Source organism: Quercus robur, chromosome 3, assembly GCF_932294415.1.
Source record: "Quercus robur chromosome 3, dhQueRobu3.1, whole genome shotgun sequence".
NCBI lineage: Eukaryota > Viridiplantae > Streptophyta > Magnoliopsida > Fagales > Fagaceae > Quercus > Quercus robur.
Window position 1 is genome coordinate 63,706,274 of NC_065536.1, and position 11,034 is coordinate 63,717,307.

Sequence of the window (11,034 nt, forward strand, 5' to 3'; positions counted from 1 at the left end):
CAACTCCAAAAAAAAAAATAATAATAATAATAATAAAAATCAAAGAAAAAGAGCCACAATAATCGCACAGAGAGAAAAGAGAGGGATCAAGAAACCACACCTCAGCCGATTCCCACTCGTTTGTGAGTGAAAGGATGAAGGGGTGAGCATTGGGACTTTTGGGAGACACAGAGAACTCTCAACTAAGACAATTATTTGGTAAAACTTCTTCTTCTTCTTCTTCTTTTTTGGGTTTCTGTTAATTCTTACAACTTTCTCAAAGATTGCATCTTTCATCTCATTGACTGCCTCTTGTTGCTTCTTTCATATAGTTTTTGTTAAGTGCTTTCATGGGTATCAGGTTTCAATGCGAATTGCATCAGCTAGCACCTTTTTTTTTTTGGTTTGGACATTTCAGTATGACCAATTAAGTAATTATCAAGCTGAATGAGTTGCTTTCATTTCATCCCAAAAAAAAAGAAAAAATAAGGACACAATGGGGTCAAACTGAATGCTAATTGCTCAATTGGGCTGTTGAGATAATTTTTAGGAAGAGAGAAAAAAAATTTCTGAGAAAAAAACATAAACTTTCACATAATTGTATTTTTGTTTTGTTAACTGATTGTGATAATTTCCTTATTAGAAAGGTCTAATTTTGGTACATGTTCCAAGTTTTGTACACACCAATAGTCTAGTTGATTTCATTTTCTTTGAAAATTTGAAGTTCTAAGTCTGGGAAATTGGTTTGGCCCTGGTTCTTACATGCACAGATGTGGCAAATTAATTTTTAACCATCTTTAAATGATTCTGTAACAATGTTTGTTAATTACTTATATTGTACAAGAGCTATTTTTTTAGGTTCATTTTCTTCATTGGCAATCAGTTTGTTCCAGATTTATGGTGGGTTGTCTTCATTAAAGGTTTTCGATAGATTAGTTGTTCTAGATTACTCCATCATCTGGGTGGACCTGACTTCCAAACCCACTGAGGCTTGTAAGAGGCTTATCATCTGTTTGGACCAAATAATGTAGGAAAATGCTAGAGCTACAAACTATTTTACAACATTTTTTGCAAATTGCTTGACTATGATAGCTTTATCTTTTCTCAAAAGGAAAATCACTATATTCTTGACAAATACACACACACTCTTCAAGTTTCTTTTCCTTGTCTTGTTTTCTTCCCACCTCAAGTAACAGTTTCTTGTTGACCTTTGTTATCAGAGTACATGGTTATGGAACTGATTGCTTGCATTCTTTTACAGGTTTCTTTAATTTCATAATGAACCCTATAATAGAGAGACATTCCTTTTTGGAGATGTCATTTCTTCTCATGTCTGTGGACTGTCAGAGCCGGATTTATGTAATTCAGAAGGAATTACTATCTTACTGACAACTTTGACCCCGAGAGCTACATCTGCAATAGATCAGTTAGATTGTAATGGATAACCGCATTGCAGAAAATCCATCTCCAACTCGAGCCAAATGGAGAAAAGTGGCATATGGAGGGATGCAACCTGGGTTTGATGACAATCACACTGATGAGTGTTTCCTTGAAGGTATGGTCATGAATGCCAATGTTGTAAAACGGGACATGCTGAAAGTGATGCAAGATGCAATTTCTATCTCTCAATATCTATGCATTGTTGTTCTTGTCGGTTTGGTTTGGACATATACTCTTAGATCAACTCTTGATGAAAGTTCCCTCTTGTATCTTGATGTGAGCCTTCTTGGATCAGGATTTCTAGTTCTCCTTTTAACCGAAGAAATGCTTTCCCTTAACCTTCTCTTGCATTATTTAGTCAATGTTTTCTTTTTTACAACTGGGCTATTTGTTTTGGCTCCTATCTACCAAACTCTGACAAGATCCATTAGCTCAGATACCATTTGGGCAGTAACTGTTTCACTTGTCATACTTCATCTATTCCTTCATGACTATTCAGGATCAACCGTGACAGCTCCTGGAGCTCTGAAAAATCCAACCTTGACCAGTTCTATATCTTTAAATGCTTCTGTAGTAGCATCGGTTTTCATTGCATCTCGCCTTCCATCAAGGCTACAAGTTTTTGCTATCATGCTATTCTCCTTGCAAGTCTTCCTTTTTGCTCCACTGGTCACTTACTGTATCAAGAAGTATTCCTTCCGCTTGCACCTTTGCTTTTCTTTCAGTTTGATGGCTGTGACCTTGGCTTTTGTTTATACACTGCACCGGTTACTTTTTGTTCTCCTGTTGGGTTTATTGGTTTTTGTTACTGTGGTGTGTCCTTATTGGCTTATACGGATGCAGGAATACAAGTTTGAGATCAATGGCCCTTGGGATGAGGCTAAGCTTTGTTTTGATATTACAGATTAAGATAATTAGTTCCAACCGTGGATGTTTGATGGGAGCTTTTGAAGATTAATTGTAAAACCAAATGGTTTAATGGCTTATCCTTGCCTCTTCTCTCCATTTCAAGTTTGACAATCAGATATAGTCAAACTCTTTTCCAGTATCAATTTCTGCATTCTCATCAAGCAGATGCATTTTTCATTAAATCAGTCTGGTGCAGTTGTACAATTAGATCTTTGTAAGCATAAATATAAATTTTCATTTTCATATATTTGGGAGAAAGAAGTTCATACTATTTTCCCCAAGTTTTGTGATTGCTCTAAAGCTATATTTAAATGGATATTTGAAATGAACTCCAGGAGGCCTCCAAGAGGGAAGAGTAAAGAAGGAAAAGAGATCTATCAAATCTCTCTTTAATGACTATAATTTCATTTGGCACACATACTCTTTTCTTTCTTTCTTTTTGTTGTTGTTGTTGTTGTGTTTTTTTTTTGGTGGATACCTGCTTTCTTTCCTTGACTCTAACTTAAATTGCTGTTTTATTTGATGTCACACATTTGGTGCCCTTTCAAGCTGCCAACTGACTTGCAGCATGGCTCCCAAAAAAATATTTGGCTAATATATTATGCTAATTGTATTTCAGTTAATGATCAAATTGGAGGATTATTGCCTGATCTAAGTGGACTCCCAATAAAAAGCATCGAATGGCCATGAAGTATAACATCTCTAGCAATCCCTCCTATAAGAATCTCTATTTAACCAATTTTATAAATTAAATCCTAACAGCATTGTTGGTTTAATAGTCCCCGAAGTTTGAAGTGGTTGCATTTAGTTCTTGAAATCATATGGCCAAACTAAAAACTAACACATTTTTAACTCCATAAGGACCAAAAACAATTACTTTTAGGGACAAACTGATCATTTCAAGTTTTGTAGAGACGAAAATTGATCACTTTGTAGAGACTAAAAGGTAACAACATCATCACTCCATAAGTACTAAAAACAATAACTCTTTTAAGTTTGTTAGAGGTTAAAATTGATCACTTTGGAGGACTAAAAACAATCACATATTAAGTTTGTTAAGGATTAAAAGCGATAACATGATTGCTCATGAACTAAAGTTTAGGGGGTATCACTATATTTTGACCATAAATTATTTACACTGATTGATTGTCTACTCTTTTTGCTGGAAGAGTAATTGTCTACTCAATTCAACCACAAATCTTCAATTTTTCTAATCACTCCATTTGGTAAATATGTTGTTTAGATCAACTATTTCTACTGCCCACTAAAATCACTAACAAAAATTTAGTCACAAGAGAATAGTTTAATCCCACAGGGGTGTGTTACTGAAGCGAGATGCATGGATGAGTAAACTAAAAAAAGGAAGAAGCATATCACAACAGTCTCTTAATATGCAATATGATGTAATTATCCAATAAATATCATTGCTTCTCATCCAGTATAAAATTTTAACTACAAATATATTGCACAAACTTAGTATAGAAGATATCATCCAAGTGTGCTTCTAACAACAAATATTGGGTTGAAATGTCCTGAACCACTTTGATTATACCATAGCCTAGCCATATTGGCTTTCGACAGAACCGAATTTTGGGTCTTAGTATTGCAATAGTCCATCCAATTACTCCAGCAAAAGTTGCCAAGGTTAATTATCTGGTTCAGGAATTGAAAACTAATAATGTATCATATATATGAGAGGACAATCCATAAGGACTTGAAGACAAAATTTTCAATACAAATATGTGATTTTGGATTAATATCACTGCCATATGTAGTTTTATTTACAGCTCATGTTACTAAGAAGGAGCAAGGGATGGCACATTTGGGCTGCTATTAGTATCCTTGACACCCAAAGATGAGGAGGCAGCAAAAACAACCCTACAGACCTAAAGTTAATGTATAATTTGTATAGAACATTTGATATCACAAGGGCATTGCCTCGTTTGACGGAGCCAGCAACATTCCTTCTGCCAGTGATTAATGTTGGGGCACTCATGCTGTGCTAATGCTATATGTCACTGGCTGGTGGTTGCCTCCGATGTTTCATCAAAATTTAACCATTGGAAAAAAATTCTTAGGGGATTAGTAGCTTGATCCAAGTTCTCCAGTCATTCCATCTGAGAATAAAAGGTTAGATAACTCTTGGATCTCAGTTTGGTTGCTGCAAAAAACAATGGTAGCATTTATAAGAATCCAAAAGTATTTCCACTACAAGTAACCTTTCAACTAAAAAGAAAACAATATTGACAAAGAAAAATAAAAAGAATAAAAGGAACAAGGTCATTTCAATCCTCCATTCATGCATGCAAGTTTCTATGTCAACCTTATAGAATTACTCAGTAAATGTAGGTATATGTTACTATATTTCATCCTCGGTTTATATAGGTAAAAAATTCATTACAATAAGAAGGCAACATAATGAGTTGAATGTTTAGGTTTTCAAGAGACTTCAAACCTCAGATTGATTCTGAACATCAGAAGATTTTACTGTAGAAACATCTCAGCAGGCTGGGAAAAGGTGTATTATAGCAACTGCCCTGAATCTAAAGTCTTAACTTTACATGGATTCTATTACTAAGAGCACTACCAAAGACACTCATATAATAGCTTAGATCTACAATCTCCAAATGTTTGGTGTTTTTTTAAGAATAAAAGGCTCAGTCAATGAAGTGCATAACAAAATAGATTACATACTAAAGACAAGTCTCAAGGCGTTCCAAGATCATCATTAAACTTAGCACTAACAAATGGTCACCATTTGAAATTTAACTGAGAAAAGACAGATAACTGAGAGAAATATAAACCAAAAAGAAGCCTATTTGCAATACTTGTCATGTTAGATAGGACTCTGTAATTCTGTTAAAACAGCCTCTGTACATAAAGTTTCTTGTTTTTCAATAAAATTAATTATTTGTTGAAAAAAAAAAGTCAAGCTCGATTACACCCTGCCAAATTCTTCTGCAAGGTACAAGGAAATCACATCAAATTCTACAAAGTACATTTATGGAAAGACACTCTGAAGTCAGAAGTTCAGAGAAAAAAAAAAAAAGAGGGGGGGGAGCGGGGTTGGCAGACATTCTTATTAGATAACACAAATTTTAAATTTATGGTAGGCTGCTTATGTAGCATATAGCAAAATTTGAAAGGTAACAAGGTTGAAGCCTCAACCCCCCCACCCCCCCTTTCTTTGCTAGTATTTCCAGCAGGCTCCAATCAACAAAAAGGTACACTTTACGTTCAAAGGCTATAAGAAGCATGCAAGAGAGAAATCAGTTCTTAACCAATGTACTAGAAAATTTTACCTGGGGATATAAATGCTCATCAAACATATTAACAACACTAGACCCAGATGTGGAAGCCCAACCATGCTGAGTAGTCTCATACCCTGGTCTAGAAGTTCCAAAATTTCCACTAACATGATATTCCAAAGGGTCTTCTTGTTGGTTCATCTGTGCTGCTGGTTGGAATTTAGTATCATTCAGCAAATTGACATTGTATGGGAGGTAAGGATATTGCCCACCCAGTTGTAGCCTCAGAGGCGCATTTCTAGTTAACTGATTCAGCAAGCCATGTTCTTGCCCAGAATTAGGAATCTCTGAATTTTTACCCGTGCCAAAGTAACCAGAATAACTCCCAAGGGAGGAACTTGCAGAGCACTCCACATCTCTATAAAAAAAGACAGATTAATCTAATGAGTTAGTTGACTACATTTATTGGTTATTAAGGAATCAGTCATGAATTCTTCCATGAAATACCATCATACATTGTGTTGAAACTTTCACCCTATCATATGCTAAGAACAATTATGTCTAGTTTGCAGAATGCTTCTCATGAAATTATATCTCATCCAAAAATGAGACATGACCTCCTCTCTTTTTTAGCTGCTTAAGAGAAAGAATAACCATTTCATACATAAATCTGGATGGAGTAGCATGAAGAATGCTTTTTAGGAGAACACTCACCTATGGGGAAGCAAGTTTGGGTCATCGGGAAACATTATTTGCCGGCTGTCATTATTAGGAAGCCACGATAAAGGTTGGAGCTGTTGTTCAGCACCTATTCTGAAGGGTATATGCATCCCATTTTGGAACTGCAAGAAAAAGCTGTTTAGATTACAGATTATGACCATACCAAGGAAACACATCAGGAAATATTCACCAGTTAAAATCATTCTTTACCTGACTACTGCATTCTAATGACATAAGTTGCTGCTTTTGTAGATTTTCCTGCTAGAAAAAGGTAAAGGGATTAATGTCTATAGAACTGTTGATAATAAAAAAGAGGTATTGTGGCATGTTAATGGCTATGACTGGCTCTTGTTACTTGGCTCCTCCTTAATTGAAGTCATGCACACTCTCTAGCCTCTTGATGTGGCATTATATCATTTTTCTTATCCTTTTCAGCACTTTCCTAAGTAGTAAAAAATTTATTTAGGTTACCAAGTCCTTCATGTAACTCCTTGGGTCCTTTCTTCCATCCAAATTAGACAAGAAATAAACAAGACATTCTTCTCATTACTCATGTTTGATAATATTGTAGATGTAGATGGTCCAACTCATGTATATACTCTTATAAATATGGTTTCAGCACAAATTATAACCAAATAAAATTTAAATTACATTTTCTTTTAGGAAATTTACAAATTACCTCCATGTGGTTTAGAGGTTTTTCAAATTGCCCTCTTGAATTTTGAAAACTTACACTCCACCTTCCTGTGCTTTAGACTAAATTATAACATTGTATTTCTCATCTACATTAACATGAAAATGGCAAAAATGCCCCTTGCTTTTATTTAATTGACAATTCATGGGTGTCTTGATGTTAATGGGTTCAAGCCATGTGGTTGGGGTGATTTTGGAAGCCATGGTGTATTGGTCATGAGTTCTTTGGGCTGCATGATGGGTTTGGGTAGATTTCATCATTGCTGGTTGTATTGAAATTGGAAAAGGGTTTGGGCAGGGGTGTTTGCAAATGAGTTTCAGGGATGGTGGGGTTTGGGTACAATGTTTGGAAATGAATTTTGATTTTTCTAAATTTCTATTGCAGGGAAGAAGTAACTTGGGGAATGAGGTATTTTGCCATTTTTTTTCATTCACAATTTGGATGGAAAATATGGTATTGCAACTTGCAATTAGTCTAATCCACAAGAAGGTATTCTGTAAGCTTCAAAAATCAGGGAAGTAATGTGTAGGACCATAAACCACAGGATGGTAATTTGTAATTTTCCCCTTGTCATAACCAAGACATCACAAAAGCAATTAGTTAATTTCAAGAATTTTGAGCAAAATTGGTCTATGTAATACCAACTGGCAGCCATTGCATTTGAAGAGTATGATCTCAACATAGCACAAATTAAAGAAAATTTCCTCAACTGACACCAGCAAGAGGAATAAAAGGCATACCTTATGTGTTCGAATTTGGTTAAGTGATTCCCTAAGTGAATCTTCCATTTGCCCCAAATGTTCTACACTGTTGATCTTATCAGGAGTAGTCCAATAGCTGCAGAAATAAAAATAAATGTGACTAATAGTTACAGTGTAAATTATAAAAATTAAAAAAAGAAAAAAAAGAAAAAAAAAAAAAACTGCTTAATTCTGTAAGCAAAAAATTTCAGGCATTCACCTGAGTCTTTTGTTTATTTCAGCAAGTTGAGTCTCTAATGACCTCGCTTGGTTAGTCAGATCCTAGCCAAACCAAATTAGGAAAATATAACATGTCAGCAGCATGAAAATTCATGAGCAATAGTTCTAAATGATAATAAATAGCATTTTAATGTTTGATTTGCAGGCATACCTCAATTGTCTGGGTACTGAAACAAGAAGAAAAGAAAAAAGAAATTAATTTAATTTTACATTTCTGACAAAACAATGTAATATAATAAATTCTACTTGGAATAAATTTACTTCATCATTAAATACCTTGTACCAAGAAATTCTTGTATATTCACGTCATGGTCCAACTTCTTAAAAGTTTTCTTGAGTGCCTAAACTCTCAAAAAGAAAACAAAAAATTATGTAACAGACAAGGGTGATGATATACATACACTAAATTCAAACAGGAATAAGTAGATAGGATATATATTTTTGATGGAGGATGGATTGTAAGACAGGACTTACTTCAAGGCTTTCCAACTTCCTGTTCCAGTTCAGCGAAAAGGGTTCAATCAGAATGTCATGTTTATATAGCTCAAGTGCATGAAATGAAATAATGTGACTTGTCTAGCGAGAAAAAATGAATGTACCTTTTTGCCCTTTCCTGTGGTGTTAGTTGTGCGAATTTTGCAATGACCTCTTCAATGCTACTAAACACACCCAAAACAGAAAAAGGAAAGACAAATCTTTAATCAAGAAGAAGTAGTAGAAACAACAACAACAACAATGGTGATGATGATGATGATGATAGTAAGTATTTCTTTTATTATGCTGTAGACATACAATGACTTTTGATTAAACTTTCCCACATCGAGTAGATATTTAAGTAGTCTTAATTTATCCTTAAATACTTCCCTTTCTTTATCTAGTCTGATATTGACTGATAAAATTAAGCAATTTAGCAACCAACCTAATCTATTATAGTGAATCAATGAAGCCTCCTACGTTTCCTAGTTAAACAACTTATCTTTACTAGATTTGGATAGTTCACAGATTTAATGAGCAGAAGTTATACTAAGAACCACTGGTTGGTGCTATCTAATCGTTTAAATAGGCAACCAAGAAAACCCAACCTGAGGCAAGGCCATCAACTGATTCAGTAATATGTAAAAAAATGGAAATATGAACAAAGATACCTGCGCATTCCCCTGCATATTGAAGGCTTGCCACTTGGTGAGAACATGAGAAGAACAATGTCTATGTCACATAGTATGGATAACTCATTAGCCTTTTTCATGATACCATGCTTCCTTTTCGCATAGGTCGCTTGTCGACCATTTGTATTCTCCAACCTCTTTATCTTTAGCTTTACCCTTCCCATTCTGCACAATACAATAGATTAATCCCCCTATAATTAGGGGTTAATTTGGTTAAGCGTTTTGGGAGCGTTTTTAAAACTCAAAACTCTGTTTTGCAACCACAACTTCTCATAGCTTTTTTACAAAGCTCATTTTAAACTCAAAACACAATTTTCCAATAACTTATTATACAAATTTATAAAACACTACCTAGAAAATCATCATGACTGTTGCTCATGGTACATTGTCATCCCCCAATTTCAAAAACAAACTTCACACTTATACACTTTCAGCATCCATTAACAAAGCGTTAAACAACTTCACAAAGAAAAAAAAAAAAAAATATATATATATATATATACACACATTAAAAGAATTTCAAAAAGCCATAATTTTTATTAATTTTCTTCAAAACCCAATTAGCCAAATTCACTATTCTGCGGTTAACAATTCAAAAAGATTGAAACTTGCATAACCCCAGATAAAAAAGAACCAAAATTGACAAGACCCTTTTAAGCATTATAGCAAGAAATCATAACCAGAAAGGTTAAGATGTAAAAAAAACATATCTACTTTAACATTCAAAGTTTCAAACACCTTAGACATTAACATAGTTTGCAAGAAAAGAAAAAAAACAGAAAAGTACCCAGACGAGGAAGCTGAATCGATTTGCAAAATCCAAACGTCTGGAAATGTGGTGAAAGAGAGATTCGAATGCAAGACAGAAAGTGAGAAAGAAAACAAACAAACAAACAATCAGAAAGAGAGAGAGAGAGAGAGAGAGAGAGAGAGAGATAAATGGGGTTTAGATATGTGTCAGCTTACATATAGGTTAAGCTAACACGACCGGGTGACCGGCAAAATCGGTCATAGCAGCAAGCGCGAGAATCGGGATCATCAGAAAAACCTTAAACCAACCAAACAAACTCAATCATTTTGTACCCTTCGCGCCATTTCACTGTACCTGAGAGGCACACAATTTTTGTGTGAACACACGTTGCACCTTTTTTTTTTTTGTCTGTGGCTGAAAATTCGGTTTTTCTTGTTTTGGAATGGAAAGTCCTATTTTGCCCATGTTTTTATTTTATTTTATTTTATCAAATTTGGAAATGGCTAAAATGGGTTATGGTTGTCATTTGAAGAAAAGAAAGAGAGACAATTGAAGGTTTTGGATTGTTTTGCTAGTTAGAGGTGGTAATGGAATGGATTAATCCGAAACCACCTCATGATCCTAGCCTTCACTTTAAACTTTAGTAACCATTTAAACTCTTCTCTTTTTTCTTGGTTGATAATTTGTCAGTTAAAAACATTAGAAGGTTCCAATTCGTTAAACTACAAGACTCTTCATAGTTAACATTTAAGTTTAATGGTTCAAACGGTTGCCAAACTGTCTAAATTTTAATTTTCTTTTTTTCCTCCCATAGAAAATCTTAGCATAGAAGGAACTTCTCCATTTGAAATTTTTCATAGTTCAGATTAACTATTGTAAATCTAAAAATGTATTCAATGCGAAGTAAATTTAAATTCTATAACGTTTATACATCATCAATTTAAAACAATAAGCGTAAAATGGAAAGGATTTCTTGTTATCACTATGTATACATAAGTAAGCCATAAAAAGGAAGTATAAGTGAAAACTCTTGCGACTTGTTTGTTAAAAATTATGAAATTAGTTTATTTTTTTGGAATAGATTTTTTTTTCCAACTAGTTTCAACAAAATTTCTTCCAACTCAATAAGTGTTAAATGAGCATCTAT

The 11,034-nt window shown here is 34.2% G+C and overlaps 2 protein-coding genes across 6 annotated transcripts; one reads left to right on the forward strand and one right to left on the reverse strand.

The window, feature by feature from the left end:
* LOC126718854 (phosphatidylinositol N-acetylglucosaminyltransferase subunit C) lies at window positions 1-2,730 on the forward strand. Its single transcript, XM_050421209.1, has 2 exons — window positions 1-198; window positions 1,241-2,730. The coding sequence occupies exon 2, from the start codon at window positions 1,417-1,419 to the stop codon at window positions 2,326-2,328; it is 912 nt and encodes a 303-aa protein (XP_050277166.1). The 5' UTR covers window positions 1-198; window positions 1,241-1,416; the 3' UTR covers window positions 2,329-2,730.
* A 1,039-nt stretch (window positions 2,731-3,769) lies between these two features.
* LOC126718856 (agamous-like MADS-box protein AGL30) lies at window positions 3,770-10,270 on the reverse strand. Of its 5 annotated transcripts, none has more exons than XM_050421213.1 (12): window positions 10,103-10,270; window positions 9,116-9,301; window positions 8,570-8,629; window positions 8,445-8,463; window positions 8,247-8,311; window positions 8,122-8,137; window positions 7,951-8,012; window positions 7,731-7,827; window positions 6,507-6,557; window positions 6,291-6,418; window positions 5,631-5,994; window positions 3,770-4,489 (listed from the first exon to the last, which is right to left on the reverse strand). In XM_050421213.1, the coding sequence occupies exons 2-12, from the start codon at window positions 9,298-9,300 to the stop codon at window positions 4,478-4,480; spliced, it is 1,059 nt and encodes a 352-aa protein (XP_050277170.1). In that variant the 5' UTR covers window position 9,301; window positions 10,103-10,270; the 3' UTR covers window positions 3,770-4,477. The 5 variants fall into 5 exon arrangements, with proteins under 5 accessions (XP_050277170.1, XP_050277168.1, XP_050277167.1 ...); XM_050421211.1 differs by having other exon boundaries at window positions 9,116-9,327; XM_050421210.1 differs by lacking the exon at window positions 10,103-10,270 and adding an exon at window positions 9,924-10,066 and having other exon boundaries at window positions 9,116-9,327.
* Between the last annotated feature and the right edge of the window lie 764 nt (window positions 10,271-11,034).

What these genes read in the sequence shown, in the direction of transcription:
- LOC126718854 (XM_050421209.1), top strand. Translation starts at nt 1,417, where the DNA reads ATGGATAACCGCATTGCAGAAAATCCATCTCCAACTCGAGCCAAATGG.
- LOC126718856 (XM_050421213.1), bottom strand. Translation starts at nt 9,300, where the DNA reads ATGGGAAGGGTAAAGCTAAAGATAAAGAGGTTGGAGAATACAAATGGT. An exon ending in GAAATAAACAAAAGACTCAG is followed by an intron (nt 7,828 to 7,950) that starts GTGAATGCCTGA and finishes TTATTTCTGCAG; the next exon opens with CTATTGGACTACTCCTGATA. An exon ending in ACCAAATTCGAACACATAAG is followed by an intron (nt 6,558 to 7,730) that starts GTATGCCTTTTA and finishes ACCTTTTTCTAG; the next exon opens with CAGGAAAATCTACAAAAGCA.